We start from the raw sequence: 27016 nt of genomic DNA on the forward strand, positions 1-27016 counted from the left end.
TCCCTAAAATAGTTTTTTTTAATTAAATCTGCCCCACACATGGTGAAAATGTAAAAGCCTGAAAACATAATTCACTAATTTTTTATCAGTACTCAAGCTGCAGAAAAAGCACATATTACTCTGACAATATACCATTAAATAGAAGTGTTTACATTTTCTGTTTTCCAGAATGTTATTTCCAAGATTACAGTTTTTTATATAAGAGTTTTAATCAGTTGGTGATCTTCAGAGCTGTTCTTCCTCTTTGAAGAACTGCCTAGTTAGAGAGACAGTCTCCATTCCAAAAAGGAAATGCACGTATCTCATGACAATGGAAACAGCATATAAATGCATAAAGATGTATGGGGAAATAGATCATCATTACTTATGTCACTCATATGTCAATAATATCTAAGCAATTACACAGATATAAGAGACAAATTACAATATAGCTTTGTTCTTTTCTACTGTGCCCATTACTCCAGCCATCTAAAGCAAGCTCTTTACACATCAAAACATAGATTTATACTGTATATATTACTTGATTAAATGATTACTGTCTTTCAATGAAAATATCCATGTTGTAAAACAATGCAGTTTCAATTCCAAACAGATATATTAGGAAATACAATAAATACCAAAACAGGATTTTAAAACCAGTATAAACTAACATAGAGGTTTTTTTAAATGTATAAAATGTACTAAAGCAGATTCTATTTAGACAAGAACCGACTATATCTAGAGAATCTACCTACTACATTAAAGAGAAATGCCTTCAATCTCTCTATTTTTGTGCAACTATACATACCTCTAAAATAACTTAAAAAGAACAACCCACCTAATACCAACAAACAGAACCCTTGGCATAAATAAGTAAAACATAAGCAGTTAGATGGCGAAATCATCTTCATGCCATGTTACACTACTAAGATAACATTTTACAGGATCTATAAAGAACAATTTTTATCTCGAAGGTTTTACTGAAACACCAGTAAAAAACGGCATTTTTCTTGTAATCTGAAAGTTGAATCCAGCACTACTTAACTGTACAGTTAATACAAGACCAGAAAATAAATTAGAAAATAATTTTATACAAAAATGATAATCTGACTTTTCTAAATATAACTAACCCCCACCAAACCAATCATTCTACTTCAAAATTCACTGCCCCTCCTTTCCTTCTAGAAAACATCTCATGCCATGACAAAAAATTCAACATTTGATCTTCCAAATACAGTATTATAAACTAGTTTGTGCTCTTCATCACTTAATGGACACCCTTAAAACAAAGAAGTGACAATAGACTGCAATAGGATTTCTAGTTCAAAAGGAGAAGAGAGCCTCAGACAAAACAAAAGGTATTATAAAAACATAGAGATCTAGGAGCTTGTATTAGAAGTACTATCTTTAGAATGCACTATGTTAATGTATGCAGCAGTTGTTCCACCTGCTCTGCAAGTATAATATTCATTTGCTTAATAGATTCTAAATAAAAACTGCAATCAGTCACCACAGAAATTGCACATCATTACATAAGAGCCAGTAATTGATTACCAGATGCAGACATTGAACTAGATTTCTACCCTTGTTTTTCACATAAGAGCAAGATAGCTTTTCACTCTTGCATGCTACCTAAAATCTAGAGCCTGTTTCCCGCCTTTCTTAAGGCTCTACTATTACCATTCAATTACATATTATAGTAAAATGACTTCAACTACTGTCTAATTTTGAGGTGTTTTTTTGATGTATGATTCCCATTGAGCATTTTAATTATAGGGCAGAGGCACAAATCCATGCTTGCTTCACTTCCCCCAGCCCAATTATATGACCTACCCTGTACATTATTAACAGTTTTCTTTTTTTGCAGAGATAACAGAGCTTCAAGAAACAGGCAGATTGCTCTCAAATTGCAGCACAGAATATTCAGAATTCACTATCATATTTTTACGGCTACAACAACTGCTGTCTCTTTTTTGCACAATTCCATTTTCGTAAAACTGAGAAGCACTTTTACTCAATAACTAAATCTTGAATTTTAATCTTTACAAAGTAGAAGTCTGCTTTGTAGTGCCTTATGAAAAGAAAAGCAAGCAATATCATGCAGAAACACATCAATCATTCATCTAGTTCAGAGTCCTGACTCTGCAATAATGATTGGATCATATACTTCAGAGAAAGGGCCAAAACTCTATTTCCAGTTGTGAAAAATTATATTGTAATAGAAAAAATCCCCTTTGAGTTCAGCTAATTCTTTTATTCTCCAATGGACAATGATTGATAGGCTCCCATAATTTTCATTTCAGCTACTATTGTTTAACTAGAAGTTTTTGGTTTTATTTTATTTTTATTTTGTTGCTGTTGCATTTTATTTTTCTTGTCATTAATTGCCAAATGTTTAAAATAAGCCTGTACTGTTCAAGTGTTTTCCTTTAGGTAAGGAATAGGTGAAAACATCAGACATACATATCTTGCACTTTGTCATATTTTGTATTTGCCATTATCCTTCTCAAACTAAGGTGGGACCATTCCTGCCACATAAGCTGGAATTCCATTAACTTTAGGAAGATTCTGTCCAGGCAGAAAGTTTGGTGTAAAGAGAATATTTTACAAATGCATGGCCTAGAGATCCTGAACCTTTTGTATTTTGTCTCGTAAATCCTGTATATTAAGAACAGGCAGAGAGCAAAACAGGCTCAAACAGATCAATTCCTCACCCTCAAATATTCCTGGGCCCAGAACAGGTCAAGGGAAATCACCCTCATTTCAGTCCTTTCCTTGTGCCTTATAAGTACAGCTGAAAACTGCAGAGAGAAATCACCTATAGATTCTAACCTGTAGGAGGAGCAGCAGCCAAAGCAGGGACATGACAGTCCAACATTTGCCTAAAGGTTTGCCTGAGACTCCGTTTTTGCCTTGCTTGCTCGCTCCAGTCCTTCTTTCCTAATGTTTTACCATATGTGTGTCCCTCTTCTCTTCCGTTTTTCCCAGCTTGTCTTTTCCTAGGTAATCTCTCTCTTTCCTCGCCCCAGGGAAGTCCCAGAAGAACACAATTAATGTGTTTTGATGCCATTGCACCATTTACTGCTTATGAGGTATGGTTCTTCCCCACAGTGAACCTAGCTTGTCTATTTATATCCTAAATTCTGCTAGATGTGGTCTCTATGCTACTTGGTGTTTATAGAATGCCTAATACAAAACAAACAAACAAAACAAAACAAAACAAAAAAACTTGGCTGGCTCTTCAACACCCCCCCCCACACACATACAAAAGGAAATCATGCAGTTAATTTGAATGTATATGTCTAATGATTTTTAAATTGGGTTTACTCACCCCATGAAAATGACTGGATCTTTCTTCTTTTCTGAATTTACTCAAATTCTGAATTAACTCATCTTATTTGACTGAAGCATAAAATGAAGGAGTCAAGGTGGTCATTCTTAGCTACTTCAGCATGGTCAATCAGATCTCTGGTTGATTTCTACAGCTCTGAAAATGGCATTAATAGATACAATGATAAATCTACAGAAAAGTTTTAAACTGTGAATTAAGCTTTTTTGTTTTGTTTACTTTTTTAGCAGAAAAAGCCTCTATGAAAACAAGTAAAAACGCAAAGAATAGCTTTCTTGGCTAAATTAATTTGTTTAAAGCATAGGACAATGGAAATGACCCACTAGGAGCTAAAAAAAGTGAAGCAATCTTACCAACCAGTTAATGGACTACCAGTATTCATTAATGTATTATAGAAGAACCTACTCAGCTCTACCAGAAAAAGGGATGAGGAGGAAAGGCTATTGCTACGACAGTCATGTAATTTAGAAATACTGACAAGAAAATGCCCATGTATAACACAGAAGTTGTGGAATCAAAAAGGTAAAATACTTGGGTCTTTAAACCTGGAACTTAGAGCTTAAATAACACAGACACAGAATTATGAACTAGTCAGGAAAGTAGATAGCCAAAAAAATAAGTGGGTTGTCTTTATGTAGGCCCATCCAATTTTCTCAGTTTCCAAATCTTAAATAATCTAAATTCTGAAAAGATACCTGAGAAAAATAAGTAAATATAAGCAACAGAAGTATGATGTTTCCCTAGCCTCTTTTTATGCATTTATATAGTGCTTTAAACAATAGAGCTTGCTTACTTGCCAAAGACAGAGTCCAGCAATCTCAAGTCTTCTTGAAAAAGCACATATCACACACAGTGGAAAGAAGGGGTCACTTCACTTCATTACCTTAACATGATGTTGCCATCAACTGCCAGAGGAGAAAAACAGAACTTGAGCACAGGGTTCCAACAAGTAAAAAGGTGGTCTGCGACTTCACTTAAGTGTCTTTTTTTTCCCCTTGCCTCCCACACACAATGTTTTAATGCAAAAACAGGTTCAAGCCTTTTGTCAATTCAAATAATCAGTTTAGACAACTGTTAGCTCCTCTTGTGCATACAGAGTACATCAATATTAGAAATTTAAGTTCATATATGCAGAAAGGCAGAAGTCACTGGATATTTCTGGAAGCAGGTACTTGAACTCAAATCTGAAGTTAATATTACTGTAAATTATCATATCTGATTGCCTCATGGTATCTCATTGTCTAAATCTTTGAGTTTTATACCTAGCAAATCTGCCTCAAGATTCATTTTTCTGAGATAGTATAAGTATTAGCTTAATTATAAATCTTAAACTGAGGTAATGTATTAAAATTGAGTTTCTTGTACAAAAACATGCATCTGTGTAAGTGAGGAATGGATGATAAAAGTTATCTGCTCCTAAATTTCCTTAGTTTTGTTTCAAAATAAAAAGCCAAACAATATTGTTTGTTTGGAACTTAAGCAAATATATGAGGGCTGAAGTTTATACTGAAAGTGAGATTATCTACAAAGCTATGAATGTAGAAGCTATACAAATATAGAACAATTCTTAAAGCCCTACAGCTTTTTTCTTCTAGAAAGTCATGTTCCCAGCCAATAAAAATTCAAACTAGCTTGTTCACTCTGATACGGGACAAAAATGGTTCAAATTATATTATATGGGTATATTGTGGGTTACAAAACCATGTTCCAAGTTTGTGTTTCTTGGAACTACAAGCTCCCATTTCTATTTGGCATTACTTGCCCCTATCTCTAGTATGTGTCCAGAAGAAGAAGGGAAAAAACTTTTGAATCACAGTTAGTTTTCAATTGGGGATACTTTCCTAGCTTAAGAAAAAAGAAAAACAGTAATTATAATAACAATTATTGAAATCTTGCAATTTTATGATTTTCTTTTCATCAGAAAAAAATCACCATTTGTAAACGACTTACTGCAAGTATTTTTATTTAGAATCCCTCTCTTTGGCTGAGGTAAAGAACATGCATGGCTGTTGCTTTCCCAAATGTCCATACAAGCGCTCAGTAGCAATGCTTAAATTCTCCCGTAAAATCCAGTTTCTGAATACATTAGCCTGAAACTCAAAATGAATGTGGAAAAAGGAGCATGAGTATTGCCAAACTGAATAACTAGGAGAAAGTATAACAGAAAGAAAATTCTGGAGTACATAAAAATTGTTTCAGTGAGCATAAAACATTTAATAATCAACAAGTAGCAAAACTACCTTTACAACTGAACTGAATTTTAGGTCCTATTTAGCAACTGGATCCAGATGAATCACCCCTTCACTGGAATCAGCTGACACTATACTCCCTACAGCAGGGGAGGCATCTGGTTGCAAGATGGAACCTAAGTTTTATCCTCCTTTTCAACCCTCTTCTCTATGATGCCATCACCTCCTCCGGCCTTCCCCCTTTGCCTCGTTCACAGTTTTTTGATAGATTGGTTTGCTTTCTGCCTTGAGTTCCAGCTAGAGCCTGCAGATGGCCAAATCCTCACATTTCTAGGACTTCAAAGCACCTTTTAACCCCTCTCCCTCCATGTTAGTTGAAATAGTAACAAGGGGTGGGGGGGTAGTGGGGATTTCCCAACAGCTTTTGCCTAGCGGTGGTAAGCGACCACTGGCCATCCGCAGGCGGGGAGGACGGCGAGGAGCCGCCAGGGGGATCTGAGAGTGGCACCCGCCACCTGCGCGGGCGGCGCTCCGCGGACCTGTGAAGGGAGCTGGCCGCCCAACGCGCCTCTCATCCTGCAGGCCTTGCGAGGGCAGAGCCGCCTTGCCGTCCCCGGGGCTGGGGCGAGCACAGCCCACCCCCCCACGAAGACCGGCTCAAACCGGGCCAAACCGGACTTGCCCGCTCCACAAAGCCACAGCCTGCGGGGACCGCCACAGCGCTGCGCCCGCGAAAGCCCGCCCCCAGCACGAGCCTAGCCCCGCCCACTGACCACTGTCTGTGGGGGTCTTCTGTACAAGCCCCACCCACTCGCACATGGGACTGGTTGGAGCCCGTGTCACTCACATCGCACCCCGACTCCAGTCGTGAGCGCCCAACTGCCGCTGAAGCACCGCCCCCCTGGAAACCTCTCCTCCCAGCCGCCCAGCGATTAGCTGCTAGGGCTGCTAGTTAGGGAGCTTCTTCAGCTTGATTGGCTAAGGAGGGGTAGGGGGCGGGCCCCGGGGTCCTGCGGTGTTTACCGTGCGTGAGGGGAGAGCAGCTATTGTGGGGGGAGGCGCTACCCCGGGCGCCGCCACCGCCATGGGGCTCCGCAGGAAGAACAAGAGCCCGGCGGTGCTGAGCCACGAGTTCGTCATCCAGAACCATGCGGACGCCGTGTCCTGCCTGGCGATGGGCCTCCTGCTGGGGCTAATGTTCGAGGTACCGGTGCGGGCGAGGGGGCCGGTGGCTGCCGAGCCGAGCGGGACCTGGCGCGGCAGCCGCGGCGCCCCGCCCCGCCTCGCCTCGCCTCGCCTCGCCTCCCCTCCGCGGAGCCTTGCCCCGCCGCTGCGCTCCCCCCCGACTCCGCTTGCCCTTTCCCCTCTTCCCTGCCGGGTGGTGGCCCTGTTCCTTCCTTGCCCCGAGGCCTGGCTCTGTGGCACGCTGCCCGCCCACCCCCTTTCCGTGTCTCCACGCGAGCCCCGGCGTTGCCCGCTCCCGCTTGGCTGCTCTGCTGCCTTTCTCGCCCAGCTTTCGTTCGTCTCCGCATCTGTTTCACCCCTTGCAGCCTCCTGTAAACTCCCTTCTACTCAGTTCCGTTCCCTTGGAAAAAAAAAGCTCCTCAAACCCCTTTGCTTAAAGCAGATTCGTTGTGTGTCTCTTGGTCGTGAGAGTATTTATATATCTATATATATATATATATTTTTTTTCCTGTTCAGATGTCCACATGGTAAAGCATGTAGGAACACTGTTGCAAAGAGGGTTTCAGGCAGCCACTGGTGTTCTGAGCAGGGTTAAACCAAGTGGTGGCCAGAAACTGCTAACCGCCCTCTTGCACCACTGCTCCCTCTGTTACTGTCTCAGCTCCGTAGTGGCGGATAGTCTGACGAAAAATGCAGGATTTCACAGTTTCGGACTAATTGCTGAATTCCTCCTTCCCTTTGCATTTGAAAGTGTTCATAAAGTTTATTTCTATATGCAAGCTGCTTATCGGTTTCTTGGGTACCGGCTGTTCTCTTTTAGGCATCCTTTTCCCACCTTTGGGACAAAACTGTTGTGCGTTGCTATGTGAGTATGTTAGGCTGGTGTTGAGTATGTGGTAGGACTTTGTAAATGGATAGATAACTTACATATTTTACTGAAATATTTCAACATTTTTCCATCAGTTGGATAAGATTTAAATTCAGATTGTTTTAAAATAAAAATACTTTTAAATTCTGAGAGAAAATACTTCTCTGCAGGAGTCCTTTTATTTTTATCTTGACCCGCTTCTGAAACTGTTAAGGGTACTGTGTAGGAATAGAGTAGAGAAAGGAGTTGTGACAGTCAGATAATTTCCTTCTAAATGATGGACAAATCCAGTGTTGACACACAATGAATTGTGTCTATGGTATAAAAGTTAATATATGAAATGCAGAAGTCTGTCTTTGGTTTAAAAAAAAACCAAAATATTAGCTAGGAGTTTGGCAACTAAGGTGATAAAGGCTTTTTAGTTAACTTTGAAGGAGGAAAGTAAATGCTTGCACCTGGGATAAAACAAATTCAGTTTGGGATTCCTATACATATATAGAACTTCTTATGTATCTTGTATACGTTACTTTGTAATGAGGTTCTTATGTGTCTTTGCTGTTAAAAGCAAGTATGTTTTCTGGAATTTGGTCTCAAAACTCCGTTTGTCTTAGCTCAGGCTTTGTATGAACACAGAAGTTGTACTTCTGTAAGTCTACCAGTTTTTGGAGGGTCTGTGCAGCTTCCCAGCATGTTTTTGTTCTGGTGATGAAGCTTATTTATTTTATAGGAAGAGGAGTGAGTCAATATTAGTTAAGCTCGAGCATAATTAGCAGAATATCTCATTTCTACTCTGAATAAATCTCAAAGCTTAAAATTGTGCAGAACAGATCCCAGTGTAGCTTGTGATGTGTTTTTATTGTGCTTGTTTGACTAGCCTTGTATACTTACGGTTTAATTTAAACACTTTGCATGTCCTTTTTGATGCAAACATTCTCTGTAGATTGGGACAACTTTAATTTCTTATTCAGAGGAACAGTGTTGCTATGTAACAGGTGATAAATGATTTTGTTCCTATAAGTATAATATAAAAAAAAAGTTCTGTACAGCCTTTCATTCTATTGTCAGATTTTTTCATATTAGACCTCTGTCTCATTCACTGCAGAAAAGCATGCAGTAGTTATTGAATGAAATTTATATTTCATTGCTCACTGTGTAGGTCTTATTCCATATTTATTATGTGTAATTCAAACTCTACCAAACAAAACTACTGATGTTTTTGAGTATTTTTTGTGACGTTTATCATGACACAATATAGAGCGTTTCATAAGCGTTACTGAACTTGCCTACACAGCTGTTATCTCCATTTCCTTTTGGTCTTGATTTCTTCTCTGTATTAAAGTGAAATCATTTTTAGGTTTGAGTTTGGGGTACTGAATGCCAATTTTTTTTTATCAGTGCTTTTCACAGCATTTTATGTTTATTGTGACTTCAATTGCAGCTGTCAGTGGCAAGTTTCCAAATCCAACTTGTAGTACCTTAGGCTGTATGCTAATGAACTAAAGAATGTGTAAATGAAACATTTTAGAGTTGACTACTTCTTGAATGATTTGCTCAGGACTGTGTAGTGATATCGGAGTAAATACAGGGTTTTCTTTTGTAGGTGGCATTCAATTGCCCATATCCATGAGGCCTTCCAAAAAACAATAGGTATGTTAAAATTAGAAATGAGCATTAGTATGTCATTAATTCGATTATAAGAATTTCTTTAAATGAAATTCTTATGCCTGGTTGTTTTTCCACCTTAATTGTGCTTTTCTATACTTTAACTTTGCTAATTATTATGAGGTCCATAGATGTTTGTAATGAGATCCACTCCAATTATAACATACTGAAAAATGGCAGTTAAATTTAGTACATAACTGCTATTTTCTTTCTTCTTCCTTCTCTGAGAATCTTTATACAGCCTTGTCCTAGTCCTTTTCTTGACAAGAGAGTAAACTTTGCCTTCAAAAGAAACTTTGCTTTCATCGTCCACGGTTCTTCTTAAGCCACTAGTATAAGCAGAAAAAGTTGCATATGATTTCCTTCCTTCTCCTAGAACAGTTTCCATCCTCCCTTCTGTGTATTCTGTGGTAAGGTGGCCGCAGGTGCCACTAAACAGAGCTCCTGTACTTTCAGTAGAGTGGAACGTTTGCAGTGTGTAGTCTGCTTCACAGACAGCTGGGGAAGGTAATAGCTAACCTGATGGGCTGTAGCAAAGATACCTGCCACCTTCTTCTCTCCAAGCACATGAAAACTGCCTTATCCTCAGGAAAGCTACTATCCCAATATGTCTTCAGGAGATGATTCAATTGAAGGAGAGCGTATGGTTTCAGTCCCTTTTTAGAATGAAATGAGACTGCAGTGAACTCGCAGAGCAACACTTCCAGGTTTTTCTTCAGAAATAATGTTTTTCTCCAGTCTTTGAAGGGCAGCCTTCTGGTAACAAACCATAAAATGAAAAATTGCCTTTCACTGCCTTTTAGCTTGACTGTCACTTCAGGTATCTTTGTGGCTGTATATAAATTTAAGTTATGTGCAGTGAGCCTATATTGTAAAAGCAAACTGTACCATTCCTCTAGTAATAGTAGCTGTAAGACTAACTTGCTTACAAGTTTTTGAGAATTGTTCCTATACTTAAGGAATTATGTTAATTAAGTAATGGTGAAGAGAGTATTCTGTATACTTTATTTAAGTATGGGCCTCAAGGTTATGGAGTTGTGACCAATACTTCTGTTTAACTTATAGATTGCTCCTTCTGTTGGCTCTGCAATTTGAGCTGTTCCAGATTTGTAACCAGGCTTCTCGCACAGCCTGCAGTCATTCCAAATCTCAGAAAACAGCACGGTGAGGGCAGAACTGTTGAGCAGCACTTCAGTACTGCTGAGGCTTTCAAAGATCTCCCTTTTGGCATGGGCAGTGACAGGGAAGAGGCATGTCCCCTAACGAAGGGCTCTGCAGGACGTTCCATGGTGCTGTCTGAACGCTCTGCCACAAAGGCAACTATTGCTGTGGGTCCTAAGTCATAACTGGCTGAAAGCAAGCATCTTTGCTTTAGCAAGGTGCTGATGGCATCAATACCTATGTAACTATCTATATTTTCCCTGTCTTCTACAAGTAAACAGTTGGCAATGAATTCTTTGCACTCTTGCTCCATGGGGGTTTTAAGTTGGTTTTGCTACTTTGGCTGCTTGTTCTTCCCCTCAAGCAAACACAAGAATTTGTGTAGCTGAGCAGTGCAGCAGATTTGGAAACCCATCTGTGTTTAAAATTAATAGTTTTTTCCTCCCTCTAGTTTTGCTGGGTCAGTTTTAACTTATGTAATTCCCCTGTCCAATTCACCATGCAGCTACTTGTGCTGACAAGCATGGTACAGAGACAAGAACTAACTGGCATTAAAGAGACAGGCCGGTTTGCTCTTGATGGTAGTGCTGGTTTATCAAGCTTAGATTGTTCATGGAACTGCAGCGGCTGTCAGTCAATTTTGTATGCCAGAAAAATCAGTACTTTTTTTCCCTTAATGAGAATTCCTTTTAAATGTGCTCTTCAATATTATGACTCCTCTACTGCTTAATTTCACAGGTGTACTCCCAAACAGTGTACTTAAATGATTTGCCTCCCCCTCTCTTTTTTGTTACAGAGGATGTTCTTCTAGGTTGTTGTGCCACTTGCTTACTTTGTAGCTGGTTAAATTTGTGCTTGTTTTATATGTTCCTGTGTGTTCCTATTTATACTTTCAGAAATTAGGCTGTGTAACATGTGAGGAAAAATAGCTTTCTTTTTTTAGTTTATATTTCCTTATAAGTCACCTCTATGAAGCTCAGACTAAGAGAAAATGTAAAAGAAACAAGAATTTATTCTCCTTTATGTTGATTTTCAGTTGATGCCTGTTGTCTGTCTCTGATTTATGCCCTAGATAATGGAGTGCTTGCAATCATAATAAATGTATTTGCCATTGGCAGTGTAGGGTGTAGTTCCATATTGCATTTTCTGCAGCAATGAAATCAGTTAGTTTTTCCCCTCCACTCACTTATTTCCATGTGTTGTAGCTTATCAGTCTTTCAGTTAAATGAGCATGACTGTTTTTGAAGTTGTGCAAACCAGATCAATGAAATGTTTTCGGTTAAACTTAAAAACATGTTTACCTCTTATCACTCAGTCATAGGGTCTATAAGCCATATTGCAAGCCAGAGGATAAACAGTTCCATTGCCATAGCTAAGGGCTAAATGCACTGCAGCATGAGAACGGGAAGAAGTTGTCAGGAGATACAGATGACTGAAAACTTTCTGACTAGCTTTGCCACTGGAGAAAAAGTTGCATGGAAGTATGCCACTGGCTACTTGGATTGTGCTGTAGTTCTTAGAAAATGTTTGCTCTTTCTTGCTTTATTTATCATGCAAGGAAATTCATGGATGAGTCCTTTAGTTCTACTATTATGCTTTGAATACTCGATTTATTTATACACACTCTTAGCCAATATATCATTCTTTAGAATATCTTACAAGATTAGCTGAAACTTTCCATCTGTGTTAATTTAAAGGATCTTTTAACTTTTGAAATAAATGGAAGACATCTGCACTTCTAAACTCTTAAAAATGTTTTTTAGTACAACACTGAGTAATTTGAGCCTTAGCTAAAGGGACATAATTCAAGTTCTGACCCTATGCAACAAATGTTAAAGGATTTGCAACGTGGTGAGCCTCCACAGTTCTGGGAGATGAATAGCACTGTTGTGACCCCTTTGATTTAAATCATGTGTGGGAGAACATTTGCTGATGGCATAATCTTCTCCTTTTTGGGGAGTGTTTAGTCTAGCTTGTTTGAAATACCTGATACCTTTTTCTTCTCTCTTTTTAAATTTCAGGTCACAGCCAAGTACGTCATCATCTTTATCACTGTGCAGTACAATGTCACCTGTGCCACCAGTAAGATTAAATCAAATCTATTCTGTTTCTGTGTAATGCAAGAAGCCAACTATTAAAGAGTATTTTTTTTCCTAAAAACTTTTATAATACGGTAGTACTCTCATGTTTGTCTGTCTGCTTTTGGATTTACTAATACTGTATTTAGTAAAACATTCTACTGTTTTCTCTGTTGCTTGTGACTAATACTCAGCTATTTTTCCCATAGTTAACGTTGCTACAAAATCATATTTCAATGCAAGAAACATGTTCTTTCCAGCTTTTGATACAAGCAATGGGAAGTTATTGAATAGTAAAATATTTTTGTTAAATTCTAAATATCTATTGCTTATTCCTGATTTCTTATGTTCCTACTAATAGATTTTTTTTTTATATATATATTTCAATAATATCTTATTATTATTCTTGAAGAACTGGTATAGCTGATTAAAAACATGATTTTAGATAACAAAATGAGGGAGACTAGTATGGAATTTTTCCCCTAAATATTTTCATTTCTTCCATCTTTTGTAGCTGCTGTACTAAATATACGACTGGTAAGCGACTAGTGGGATTCCTCTATTTGATAACTTATTTTTTCATAATAATATGAATAACCATACACTATTTCTAGAAAATCTTATATGGGCATCACTAAAATTACAGAAATAGAAACTTAATTGATGTTTAACCTCTTTAAAAATTAATACATACCTCTTTAATACATGACAAATTCATTTAGCCTCTGTATACTTGTATACATATGTATTTATAGTAGTTTTTTCCCCAGTCTTTTTCCTTTCATCATAATTTAAAACACACTATCTGAACCTTATATTGAAAAGAAACTCATAAATTTATTTCATCATAGACAATTTCCTGTATATTCCCAGAAATTAATCTTCTCAGTGTTTTGGAAGAATAGGTGCTGTGATCCACCTATTACAGATATGGAAGTAAGGTTCAGATATATTAGAACAAAAGTCATCAGGATTCTATGAATTTTGACTTCCAAACCTGAGACTTCTGTGCTGTGACTCTTGCAGACAGTGTAACACTTTCACTTCATTTAATATGTTCAAAATAATGACTTGATCAACTTCACTTACAGTTGTGAATATACATCATTTTTGCAAACTTCTCCTGAGATGTCTCATGTTGAACACTTGAGGCATGCACAGTCAGTGGACTTGTGCTTAACTGATATTTGAGCAGCATCAGGTAGGAATCTCATATAGCAGAGACAAAAGTAGAGTTCATTTGTCAGAACAGTTACCAAGATGCCTTAGATGTGAGCCTTCGTAGTGTATGGCATTTATATACGATAGATATGATCAAGGCATAGCTTCCTTTAATTTTATAGATATGGATGAGTTGCACACAAGAAACTTTAAGGCTTCAGCTCAGGACCTCAGAAAATATTGAAAATATAACTAGTGGATGCCCATTTTAAAAAAAATAGTGCTAGCTACCAGTCAGAAATAGCATTTGATATGCAATTACTTTTATATTATGTCACAGGCTTCTTTCAAGCATTGAAACAGGACATCTTACATATTTTATAATTCTACAAAAGTCTGGTGTGCTAGGACCTTAGTGTACCATTCACATTATAGGAAGCAGTAATTGCTTTCTTGACATTTTCTACCATAGTTTTCTTTAGGAAAAAAATGTTTTATGATTACTGTGTTTTTGCTGATTTGTTTTTGGGTAACATCAACCAAGTTTGCTAAAGGGTAAAAGTCTTAAAGACAAAAAATTCTTTGACATTTATGAAAAGTAATGGCTGTATAGAGGAGACATATCCAAATTAATGCCCTTACTTAGGAGAAAGCAGAAGAACACAAATCTCTATCTATGCAGAAGAGCCTGCATATCAGGATGAGTGTGGTTCTTGAATAGTTGTAGTACAAGTTATTTCTCTTCCACTGCAGTCTCACAAATGCATAAAGAAAAGTGAGGTTAGGTGTTTGTGGATCAAAGGTGACACGCCCCAATGAAACAAGGCTTCCTGAGATCTACTTCTCCTTATCCTTGCTTTTTTTTATTGAATTTCATTTGTGTGCTCTCCCACGCTTCAACATAGTAAATGCAAACATTTGAAGTATTTCTATGACAGTGGAAATGATTTTTATTTTGTCTAATAACTTTGTTTTTAATTTATGAGAACATATTGCTGGTTCTGTAAATGTAAGATTACTTGCAATTACGCAACATCTCTTAAAAAGAGGGAAGTTACTTATTTGTTATTGACCCATGATGTTGAACTACTTAGGATACTATCCTCGCTGTATAGTGTCTGTCTTTCTACATGTAGTCATGCTTCTTGAGATGGAATTTCATTTGGTCTCTACCAAAGTATAGAGGGGAGTGTTTTGTTTTTTTTTTTAATGGCCTAGTTGAAAGATAGATGCTGCAGCTCAGTGTGTACTGCTTTCAACCATTCCTTCCAGGTTTATAGGTGTATCATTGTATTGAAGGAAAAGAGGATTCAGCTTATGTAATTAGGTACAAAAATCATTTTGCCACAACCAGAAAGTTTAGAACTAGTATCCTATATTAATTCAACCTAGCTTCCAAAAACACAGGTCATTGGTGCCCTTTCTCAATTGCACAAAATACCTTTTCATAAGAAAGTAAAATATATATTACAAACTTTTTTTCTTTTTCAGATGACAAGAGTGAACACATTCATTTTTATGACTATGGTCCAAAAGACATTGCCACTGTCTTCTTCTACATGCTCATAGCTATTATTCTGCATGCTGTAATCCAGGAATACGTATTAGATGTAAGTTTACTACTGGGGTATAATTTACTTTTATAAACATACTGCTTTTAGCTATCAGTTGCTTAGCAGGTTTTTCTGCGATAAGTGTATAAGCCATGGTACAAGAAATAGCTTAGCATTTAGAAGCCCTATTATGATTGATCCTTTTGTTCTTTGGCAAAAGTGTGAATAGGCTTTGATATTTGCATAGTGATATTTCCTCAAATTTTCTCTAATGATTTTCAGTAGTACTTTCTTCCATAGGCAGATGGGGGGAAAAAAAAGGTGTACATGCTATCCAGTTACTTCATATTCCTAAAATACTTAATGTGGTAATCAACTGACAGAAGGTCTTTTACATCTTGGATTTTTTTATATTATTATTTTTTTTGTTCAAAAAAACCCCAAAATAACATTTTCCTCTCTTAAGTGGTGTTCATTTGGAAATGTTCGGACTCCTTTATGCTCTTTTGTGCATAAATGCATGTGCAATCACTTGCTTGTAGCTTGCAGCATACAAAATAAATGCTACCTGTTTTTCCTAACACTGTTTAAAAAAAAATATATATATATCAGATTTTAGATGGTGAATTTTATCAATATTTTTCTTTTTTGTATCTTTTCTGGTTTTTTGGCTATTTGCATGAGGATTTTTGCCAATAGGCCTTTGAGCTTGGGCTGAATCTTTCTTTCACTTACTGTTACGAGTTCCATTATTCTGTAACAATGGATACTGAATGTTCATGTCCAAGCTCAGAATGCCTGTGAATGAGGTTTGCTGCTTTAGATTTTTAATATATTTTCAGGAGATCAAAAATGAAAATAACTGCAGTGTGATGGATTCTTATTTGTCAGCTGAGCCTCAATAACTTGATCATGTGCTGTTTTATAACAACTCAGTTATAAAGTAAAATGAATTTGGTAAAGTCATCATGAAGACAAATTAGTATTGAATGGCCTTGGAATGACTTCACAAATAGGTCATCTGAGTCACAGAAGCTCAAATGTATTTAAGTGTGCAGAGATTAGAAGAATTTAGCAATATGACTCTGATTCTGGAGGAAAAAAAAAGTCTAGCTTTATTATCTAAATATTTTTCCATGTTTACTTTGGCAGCAAGTTTTATTGAACCTGATTGTTATATATACAGATCTGCATATTCTGCAGATCAAGCTCTCAAATGGTAGGAGCTATATATTTTGAGTGAGGAATGTGAGATTAGGGAAGTAAAGAATACAAAAGTGAACACTAACTGCCAAGTAGCTTCCTTGTTTTAGAAATAAAATGTGTTGATCTGCTTTTTGTTTCTAGAAAATTAATAGACGTCTGCATTTGTCAAAAACAAAGCACAGCAAATTCAATGAATCAGGACAGCTAGCATTTTTCTACTTGTTTTCGTTTACATGGGGAGCAAGTATTTTGACTGCAGTAAGTAAGTCACCCTAATTGCTTTTTTATTTACAGAATAGACTTAAAATAGTAAGAAGGTCCTTAAATCACTGACCTTTTTCTTTAGGAAGAATTCATGATGAACCCAACCTCACTGTGGAAAAATTATCCCCATTCTCGTATGCGGTAAGTATTTTAAAACCTGATACTTCTAATGATTCAATTTTAAACTGCCCAGAATTTGGGGGACTACTAAAAAGGTATTGACACTGGTACATTGTAAGAATGACAGGTGAAAATAGTTTCTTCTGTTTAAAAACTGAGCTGTTCTATCCAAAGGTAATTTGCAATGCTTTAAACAACAGTCCAGCAGATATTTGCACGTGTCTTTAGTTTTACCATGACAGCTGACTTAGAGCGAAAGTGTTTGCAAGATGGGATGTATAGTGGGACAGCTGAGGTGTTTCACACTAAAGAAACATGTGTGTGGGAGGGTGAATGTTCAAATTAGAGGGGATCTATAGCTTGATTGTTATTAAGATGCCTTATGAAATTGTGTTGTTTGCCCTCCCCCCTTCTTTTTCTTTTTTTCCAGTGAGTGTGGTACATGGAAGGGGGAGGATATGCATTTTTAAGAAATGAGTTCCACCGTTCAAGGGTTGACCTGTTTTTGTTTGTTTTAATACTAGTTCAAAAGGTGATTCAGAACATGCTGTCAAGAAGTGTATGGATGCTAATTCAACAAACTGTCACCATAGAGCTGTTTTATGTTTGCAGCTCCTATGATTTAGAAATCATAATATATAATTAGTCAGAATGAATTATTTTAAGATAATTAAAATCTTGCATCTCATGTTGAAAGCCTGAGAAGTCATGATTTTTTGTTTTCTTCATCTGAATTATTGTTTAGTTTTCAGGTAAAATTCTTCTATATCTGCCAGATAGCCTATTGGCTGCATGCACTGCCAGAGCTATATTTTCAAAAGATCCGAAAGGTACGGAGTGAAGTCCTCAGTACAGTTAATGAAATATATATTCTTTTCAATTATTCATATTAATATTTCTGTTTGTTTCTAGTAACTATATAAATATTTATTTACATATTCATATTAATATATTCAGTTATTCATATTTTGTTGATATGTTTTAATCGCTTGTATTTGCTAGCTTATTTAGTCTGTGTCAGAAAATGGCATTATCTGTAGGTGTTGAATTGGATACGCTTCTGAGAGATGTATACAGTAGTGAGAAAAATGATCAAGATTAATGAATTACATGCTTTTTCTTTAGATAACATAACTAAACTGTAACAGTATGTTATTTCTCCAATTCTAGGAAGATGTTCCAAGGCAGCTATGTTATATTTGCCTTTACATTGCTCATATCTCTGGTGCTTATATATTAAAGTAAGTGTTTGCACAATCATTTTGAACGGATAAATTTATTTACTTCACCATTTATTAAACAATTCTATCTTTTCTGTTTTATAGTTTGCAGCATTTGGGGCTAATTCTGATGGTACCTCACTATTTAGTGGAACTTATTTTTCATGCCTCACGTCTTTTCTACTTCAGTGATGAAAACAAGCAAAAAGGGTAAATCTTGCATGTATTAATTAATATTCAGAACTTTGGGTACTGTTTGCATATAAATGTATTTGCATGTATGTAAAAATGATCAGGTAGCAAACCTCATGTGATCTGTGCCTGATTTTACTTGCTTTGAATTCAAGCAAGTCATTGTCACTATATAAAGTCAAGGAAGCAAATACACAACTTCATAGTTATCATAGTAAGATTTTGCTTAGATTTTCGTTAAAGTCCCATTTGAAATTGTCAGCTACTTCAGCTTCTGTAAGTTGCCCATTTGCTTAAATGTTCATAAATGTTTGTATATAGGGATGCTTGTTTTTAAAACGAGTTAACCCAAGAATAAAAGGAGCATTCCCCATAAGTTTTGCAGGTCTCTCCTTTTTTAGTAAGAGCAAAAAGGAAATAACTACACAACAGAGGAGGTAATGTCTAAAATGTGCGTAGGTGATAATCTCTTCAATTATGTATCTCTTGAATATGATTTTCAACCCTTCTGAGAAGAAGGGGTATAAAAGTAATGTATCCTTCAGGAAAGGAAGGAGATGCACTGAGATACTTAACTGCGAGGCATGCTAAGAATGATTGGGTACATTTCACCATCTGAATGCAAAGCCTTTTGGAGGTTCTGATATGAATAAAATGGCGTTGTCCGCTTTGGGTGTTCTTGTCTCTTATTTGGTCTTTCTTTGCTGTGCAACTGCCCACCTGCAAGAGAATATCATGCACATCTTGCTTTCTTTCATGTAATCCTTTATATACAGGCAGCCTCCTTTGAGGCAATCTAATGGTGCTGCTCCTTCTGATCTTTTCACCAGACCCATTTATGTTACTCCTTAAAGCTAATGATTTAAATATTTATATACAGTGAGCATCCTTTGCAGAAAATCAATATTTATTAATGCAAATAGGGAATGTGGGAGAAAGGTTATTTTCATGTGTCATACTTTTTTTTTTTTTTTTTTTTTTTTTTTTGAGCTATGAGCTTATCTGCTTTTCATTATATGCCATCCAAATGCATCAAGGCTAAAATACTGATTAGAAGAACATCTTTTTCTGTCTTATGAAGAATGTAATGGTCAGATAAACAACTATGTTTTTCTTTGACTGGAAAGCAGTTATCCTGTGTGCAGCATTGCTGCAACTTAAATAACTGGAAATGGAAATTGGACTTCATGAAAGATGATATGCAGAAGCATTTGGGGTATTTTATTTCTATTACAATATACAGCACTTGTAAATAGAAACGTCAAATGCTGGGCTAGGAGAACACCTGGCTTTTCAAATTGTGTTGTTTCTACAGTTAAAATTATGAGTTCTACATTCAGACACTAGCTTTTCTCAAAATCTTGTTTTAGAAGAGGGTGGAAAGAGGGTAGCTTTTTTAGCAGTCTTGCTTACTATACTGTGACAGATTTGAAGTATAAGTTTTCTTTAAGTTTAAAATCAGTTGAACAAGCTGTTTTATTTATTTTTATTTTTTTCCAATGGAGGTTTTGAAAAGGTACTGTTTTTCACATTAGTAGAGCCTCTTTTAATCCATTCATCAGTCACATGATACCAAGTCTCTTCTCTGTATAAGTCTTTATGTAGTGTAGTAGTAATTACCAATATGACCATGTTCATTTTTTAAATTAATTACTGTCAACTTAGTAGCACTCTGTGCTTAAGGGTTCTTTGTCACATCTTAGAGCAAAAATTCCTGGATGCTGAAAATCTGTAGGATGACATCTTGCTCTGTTAACTATAAAATGAAAAGGTTGTGATTTCTTACTTGTTCTTGCTAGCTAACTGACCATTGTTTTTTCTCTTCGTAATCTATAAATTTCTGGCTGTTTAAAAATATATATATCGCCTTGATCTGCCAACTATTTGATATATGTATATTATACCTTTAGGGTCATCTTTCTGGCTCTATAACGTCACTGCTACTTATAAATGACTCACAGCATGAATGTCAACTTGAGATACACCTTTTTGCTTCACTGTGCTTTCTAGTCAAAATAGTATGTAATTTTTTTTTTTTTACTTTCTCCCTCAATGAAAACTCATTTTCTATATTGAACACTTTAAGGCAGGATTGAATGGTTTGGAGAAGACCAAGAGGTCAGTTTTTCTGCAAATGTTGGTCCTTTCCTTTCCTATCATTGCTGAGAGAAGTTTTATGAAAAGCTCTTTGTGCACTTAACTTCATTGAAAAGAAATGGACTGAAAGGAGAAAGCACATTAATTTCATTATTTTGTTTTCAGATTTACCATTTGGGCTTTACTTTTCGTAATGGCACGTCTTTTGACCCTAACTTTATCTGTCCTTACATTTGGATTTGGTCTGGCAAGAGTAGAGAATCCAGATTTTTCCGTAGCAGCCGGAAACTTCAATGTACTCACTGTGAGGTATAACAAGGCTAGTAGACATTCATGCTTTTGTATAATGTGGCATTTCAAAGTGTCTTTTAATATAACAATGCAAGATGAAAATGTGCTTTGAAGAGGTTCCCTCTCTTCAAGCCTCAGAGGTGACATTTTCCTCTGAGTTTTTAACAGGAAGGGGAATTTTATTCTCTTTTCTATCTTCTTTTCACAAAAGTAGTAGAACAGACTATATGGGAAGCATAAGGCAAAAAGAGAATTTCTTTTTAATGAATTGTTGATTATTATCCAACAACCTGGGATAATCATCTCATGGAAGTTTTTTACTTTTCCTATGTCTGTTATGGACATAATATTTGGAGATATTAATACCATCATTTTTAAAAATAATTTTTGATTGGGGCCTTCCTAAAATGTGTTTTGCGTATCTCTTATTCTTGCTTGTTCGTTTTGATATCTGATTCCTTTTTCGGTATAAGCTCATCATTTTAAAATTCACTGTTATAAAAATGTCTGTAATCAAGTAGGTGGGAGGGACTTTGAATCTGTATGATTTCTCATTTGTAGTTAATTTGGCAGAAGAGGCCTCTATTATGCAATTTCCTATCAACCACTGAAAGCGAAGATCATAACTCATTGATAAGCATGATTGCTTCTATCAGTGTATTTGTATACAATTCCCATTCATTTCTCATGTGGGTACATACCCCATCTTGGGAAAGCCTTCTGATACACCTGTTTTCCTGTGGTGTAAAGATTTTAATTGTTTTGATGGTAGACATTTGGAAGAAAAGGAAGCAGGTACTGACTTGCAGTATGTTCATGGATAACTAAAACTTTTATCTAATTGTCTCCAAATTCTCAAATCTTTTATTAGGATTAGCTGCCTGACTGCCATTTGTCTAACACAGGCCTGGATGATGTGGAAATTTATAAACTTTCAGCTGAAGAAATGGAGAGAGCATATTCAGAACCAGATTCCTAAGAAAAAAATAACTAATACAAAGAGCAAACCAACAAAAAGGGAACCAAACAGAGGTCAGTGACGTAATGTTCTTAAGCTGTTTCTAGACTAAATGTTTTTATACAAGATGCATCATCTTATCTTTCCTTTTTGTAAAAGAGCAAAAGCATGTATCTTTTGATACATACAGAATATAGATAACATTACAACTTCTTCAAAAGTTGGAAAACATTCTTCTCTAATTCCATATTACTAGCAGGACAGCACACTGTATTTAATGTTAGTGATGAAGAATCCCGGGAGATGTTCAGGACTAGTGTTACTCATTGAACTCTACATTAATCTAAATGTAAGGAATGTTTCATGAAGCTGGGCTTAATAATTCCAGGTTGCTTTTCTTTTTAAAATCAGTCTTTTACAACGCTGCAAAAAATTGTTTAACTTTTACCTCTACTGTATCTCATAGATTCTGTTTGTATTATGCTTCAGACCATTCAAATTTAGCTTGCCTGTTCTATATACAAAAAGACACAGCTTGTAAAGAAAATCATAGCAACTGAAAAAGAACTCCAAAGGAACGTTGCAGTAACTGGTAAAGGACAACTAATGGAGAAAGACCTTTTTATTAAATGACATTATATTAATTTCAGATTCAAATGTTTTATCAATTAAATGACTTAAATAGGATTTATGAAGATTATGATCAAGAGAAATTTCATATTCCTGTTAGTAAATATATAAAACACTGGAGAGAAATATGTATGAAAGCTTTGGAATCGCTTCTCATGAAATTTGGGTAGAGCTTTGAAAAACACTGGGAATTTTACCACATGCCGTCTCTGTCTCTCTCAAGTTATTCTTTATGTATTAGCTCTTATCAAGAAGCGTAGAAGCACTTTACATTCAGAGATTACTAGCTCCCTGAGTCAGCATTAACTGAAATCAGTTGGAAGATTCTAGATGAACATAATGTCTCAATAACACTGTTTTTCCTTATCCTTCCAGAGCCGCCTTTCTGCTCTGAATATAGCTGCAGATGCATTTGTTTTCCTTCTCCAGTCTCGTGGGTCCTTCTCTCCTTTCCCAATGAATAACTTCATTGCTCTTCTGTGTTGCCATGTGAAATTAGTGCAATTTTTAAGTTCCCCAGATGATTATGGTTTGGAATAGCGGAAGTGAAATCATAGTTTGACTTTGTTTTGCGCTGGCTGAGCAAAACAAGGAATAGCAAAGGCATTCGAGCTCTCTGATTGCATATGTGGGAAGTTGTTCATACACTGTTTATCAGTTAATCTTGCTTCTAATTGCAGGAGTACTTACACCTGGAGAGAAATTCTTAAGGAGAGCTTGGATTCCACTGAAGCCAGTAGTTTCGTTTCAGGCATTGTCTACCAGTCATTTTCTAACCTCCTGAGGATAATAGACTCTCCCTGTCTTGCTACCCTTAAGATAAAAATCCAGGCTCACCCTTAAGATAAGAATCCAGGCTCAGGTGCTGTTAATGTATCTAGTTAATGGTTAGTCATGATCTGCATAGGCTCCTAACAGTATAAGAAAAGAATATATATTTGAGGTTGTTAGGTGTGGAGAGTTCACGTAGCTGATAGTAAGACAAAATAATCAAGTTCAGATTTAACTGGGAAAAGGAAGGCTAGGAGAATTAAGTGTGCCATAAATCCTTCACACGCTGCTTTGTTCTGTCTGTCCTGCTCCAACTTCTTGTGCTGTGACCTGATCTTCTAAGCTAATGACAGAGAAGGATAATAAGTGTGAAAGGACATACTGTCTGGGATAGCATATTTCTTACTGGTGTAATACTAACACTGTATCATAGGAAAAAAAAACCCTAAGAAATCAGTAAAGTTAATACAAGAAACGATAAACAACTAAACCAAAATTCCAGTTAAAGAAAGATGTCATAGGAGAAGAGGGGATGTTGATTAATACTTGGTTGAATAGTAATTGGTTAAAAGATAGGAATGGTCAATTGATAGTCTGAAGAGAGCTTACCAAGGGGGCCTGACAAGTTTCTTCAGTGACATTTTCACCTCATCAGTTCATTTATGAATAATCTGTAAATGAAGCAAAATTATTCCAAATTCCTGATAACGAAGAGTTGCAGAAAGATCTTGCAAACATGGAATAGATAAAAAATTGGCAGATTTAATATGCAGTTTCTAGATTTCTAAGCTACTTAATGCACATTTTAAGGGGAGGGAAAAGGAAATTTATATGTACACAACATTATACATCAAGTTAGCATTTATCTGTCAGGAGAGATTTTCTGAAGTCAGTATTTTTTCTGCAAACATCAGGTTGAAGCTTTGCTGCAGTCAAAAACAAAAAAACAAAAAACAAAAAATTGGCTAGAATGTACCATTGTTTAAATTGTTCTGTGTATCTACATCCTGAAAATTGGATGCCCTTTTGGTGACTCCATCTGAAAAGACTTAGACTAACACCAGAAAGATACAAAGACAGATGACAGTAAGGGGAAAGTTTAAATACCAGGTAGCTTAAAAAAAAAAAAGTGGCTGATAGGAGATATGATAGCGTTCCAAAACCTTAAGGGATTTGAGCAGGCAAATACCAAATGACTGTTTGCTATTTCTCATAGCATAAGGCTAGAGGATTTTCAATGAAATTATCAAGTAGTATGTTTAAAACAAACAAAAGGAGATATAAAACACAGAGAGATTATAGAACTCATTTCCACAGAAGTTTGCAAAGGTATTAATTAAGAGATTTAATTCCTGAGGGTTCAAGTCTGTCAGTAGGCATTATTAAAGCAATGATCTAAGTGCAATTTAGGCTTCGGAAGTCCCTAACCTGTGTTGATTTTTCTGGAACTTGAGGGGAATTATGTTGGTTGAACTACTCTATTTGCACTATTTATGTTGCTCCTGAAAACTCTGCTACTAGATACTTTCAGAGACAGAGCACTGGACTAGAAGCAACTTTTGTCTAACTTTTGTTCTTACCAAGAAACCAAGAACTTTTGTTCTTACCAACTTCATACAAAAAGTTCTTAAAAATTTTAGGTACCTGACTCCAAGTAAATTTGTTTTGAAGCAAATACCTAAGTATTTTCGAGGTGCTATTCTAATTTCAGGCTGCTTTTTCATGTGCAGTCAAGTTGTGGTTTTGCTTACTGTAATTTAATTTTCCTTGTTTAAAATTACAGCTAACTTTGTCAATGGAGCAGCAAAATTAGAAGATGGAACATCTCCAAGAATAAGAAAATCAAAACCAGTATAAGCTAATACTAGAGGACAACATATGACAGAAGACTGTGACTTTTTAAAAAATTGATCCTGCAAAACTATTACTTGGATGTCTTATTATATAAATGGACACTATCAGGTTATATTTAAAACTTTTTTGTTAATAACTCACATTTATGACAACAGATCATCTTTAATCTAGGCTAATCCAACAACATTCTTCAAATTTCACTTAGCTTTGACAAAGAAAACAGATAAACCAGTTTGAATTACTGGCTCTATGACCAGAATGTGATCAGAAATGATCCCATTTCTATAATATTTGCATTAGAGACACTTCAGGATTCTATCTAAATCTAAACGGTCTGTTTATTCATTTGTTTTTTACAAAACCTAAATTCTGCACTAAAAAGATCATACCATGTCTGGTGGTTGTTGTTGTTTGTTTGTTTTCCCCCTTAAAAGACTCTTCTCTATTTCATTCATCTTAGCTGGAGTAAGAGGTATGTCTGAAATCTATCTAGCATGGTAAAAAAGCAAAAATGTTCTATACCTGATTTCTTTCTAAAGATTACAGATTTAGAGATAGAACAAGATACCCAGAGCTAATTCTGACAAGACATCACTAATCTTTTAGTATAAAGGTGACTGTAATATTTAGTAAAGATGCAGATTATGTACTTTGCCAGATCTGCTAGGTTGCCTCTTGGATTTAGTGTGGATGGTAGTCTTGGGGGGGGGGGGGCAATTAATACCTGTAGTTTAATCTTGGCCCTGTTTTGAGGGGGTAGGGGGGAACTTCGTTATATTTCCAAAGAGCCAATATAGCATTCTTGCAGTCACATGTTCCAGAATTTTTTTTTCCTCATCTGTTTTTTTTTCTTAGTTTATAACTGGCACATCTGAAAGTCCTGAGTCTACTACTTTAGGAAGGTGCTCAAATAATATTGTAATGAATGTTTCACCAAGCATCATTTCAAGGCTTTTTTTTTCCTCTCCTTTTTTCTCCTTTTTAACCTGTAGATAATCACTTATTTCGGTCTGTGACTCAAGGTTTTATTTCTGTGAAGGCATTAATTTGCTCCTTACATGAACACTATATTTGGATATGATTTTAATATTAATATGCTTATATTAAGAGTGCTTGTTTGACTATAAAAAGATTAATGGTATTTTTGTAAGTAACTCTCTTTAGATCTGAGGCTGGTATCTCAATGTTGTTTACCTTTCATGAACTCACTTTCTTATTTGCTGTAACTTTTTCCTTGTGCAAACAGATTGTAGGAATATTGCATTAATTCACACAAGCCTTTACATTTCTACTGAAAATGTTTTCCATGTAACTAGAATACATTTGTTAATCTTTTTAATAAAGTTGTAAAAATGAATGTCTCATTTGGTAAAAGTATAATCTTTTGAGCAGTTTGGGTGACATTTCTTAGCCTTTAGGTGTGTCTCAGCATGCTGCTCACAAGGCAATGCTTTCTTTGCTGTATACCTGCAACCATAAGCCTATGGTGCCTGTAGGGTTTGGACAGAGGTAGCCAAAGACCAGGGATATAGAAAATTCTCCCTTACTAAGAAGGGAAATTGACACTAAGTTAAAGATACTGTGACTAAAGAATGAAGAATGATTGATTTTGTTTTTGTTTTTCCCTCTACAGTGATGCAGCTCTATTCCAATCAAATTTTTTCCCCTGTCCTCACTCCAAAATGCTTGAGCTCTGGAAATGGGAGACTAGGCACACCCAAGTTGCCAGGTTTTCAAAAGTGAATCCAGACAGTGGCTTATTAGGTGTCAGTATCCATTTCTAGACACCTAAAACTAGACAATTTTGAACTTAAAAGATTTTTTTTTTCTTTGCTTTTAGTGTTATCAGAAAGTATGTTCCTAATGCTACGACTTGAATGAATTGGTAACACTACTCCTGGATGTTCTTATTGCATGACACTTATGATGGCCTTTTCAAAGAAACTTGGTGCGGATTTTTAGATTATCATTTTTATTTAAATTACTATTTTTAGAAATATGATTTTCAAATACTGGTATCAGATATACCAGTGTGTGTATAGCAGCTGCTGTATTGCATGTACACATACATTTGAGATAGGTACATCCTCCTTACAGCATGATGAAACTCATTTCTCTTGAAAATAAAAATCACTGTCTATAATTACGTTAAATATTTGGATACTTACAGTAATACCAAATGCAAGAAAATTCATTCTAGGCTTGTGCCTTATGAAGATGTTTCAGAA

General features: G+C 36.1%; 1 protein-coding gene and 1 long non-coding RNA gene across 6 annotated transcripts; one reads left to right on the top strand and one right to left on the bottom strand.

The window, feature by feature from the left end:
• Nucleotides 1-3413: 3413 nt before the first annotated feature.
• Nucleotides 3414-5344, bottom strand: LOC136993598 (uncharacterized). The gene is made up of 3 exons (XR_010885971.1): nt 5279-5344; nt 4122-4233; nt 3414-3466 (listed from the first exon to the last, which is right to left on the bottom strand). It is a non-coding gene; the product is annotated as an uncharacterized lncRNA (long non-coding RNA).
• Nucleotides 5345-6587: 1243 nt separating this feature from the next.
• Nucleotides 6588-26149, top strand: LOC106500113 (translocating chain-associated membrane protein 1-like). 5 transcript variants are annotated; one of them, XM_067307871.1, is made up of 13 exons: nt 7902-8562; nt 9171-9217; nt 12415-12475; nt 12986-13008; nt 15124-15242; nt 16533-16649; nt 16738-16796; nt 17521-17605; nt 17946-18016; nt 18101-18205; nt 20450-20593; nt 21447-21607; nt 24718-26149. In XM_067307871.1, the coding sequence occupies exons 1-13, from the start codon at nt 8480-8482 to the stop codon at nt 24789-24791; spliced, it is 1149 nt and encodes a 382-aa protein (XP_067163972.1). In that variant the 5' UTR covers nt 7902-8479; the 3' UTR covers nt 24792-26149. The 5 variants fall into 5 exon arrangements, with proteins under 5 accessions (XP_067163973.1, XP_067163976.1, XP_067163975.1 ...); XM_067307875.1 differs by lacking the exon at nt 24718-26149 and having other exon boundaries at nt 7891-8562; nt 20450-20603; nt 21447-21529; XM_067307874.1 differs by lacking the exon at nt 20450-20593 and having other exon boundaries at nt 7897-8562.
• The last annotated feature ends 867 nt before the right edge of the window (nt 26150-27016 follow it).

The sequence above is a fragment of the Apteryx mantelli genome, chromosome 18 (assembly GCF_036417845.1).
Source record: "Apteryx mantelli isolate bAptMan1 chromosome 18, bAptMan1.hap1, whole genome shotgun sequence".
Classification (NCBI taxonomy): Eukaryota; Metazoa; Chordata; class Aves; order Apterygiformes; family Apterygidae; genus Apteryx; species Apteryx mantelli.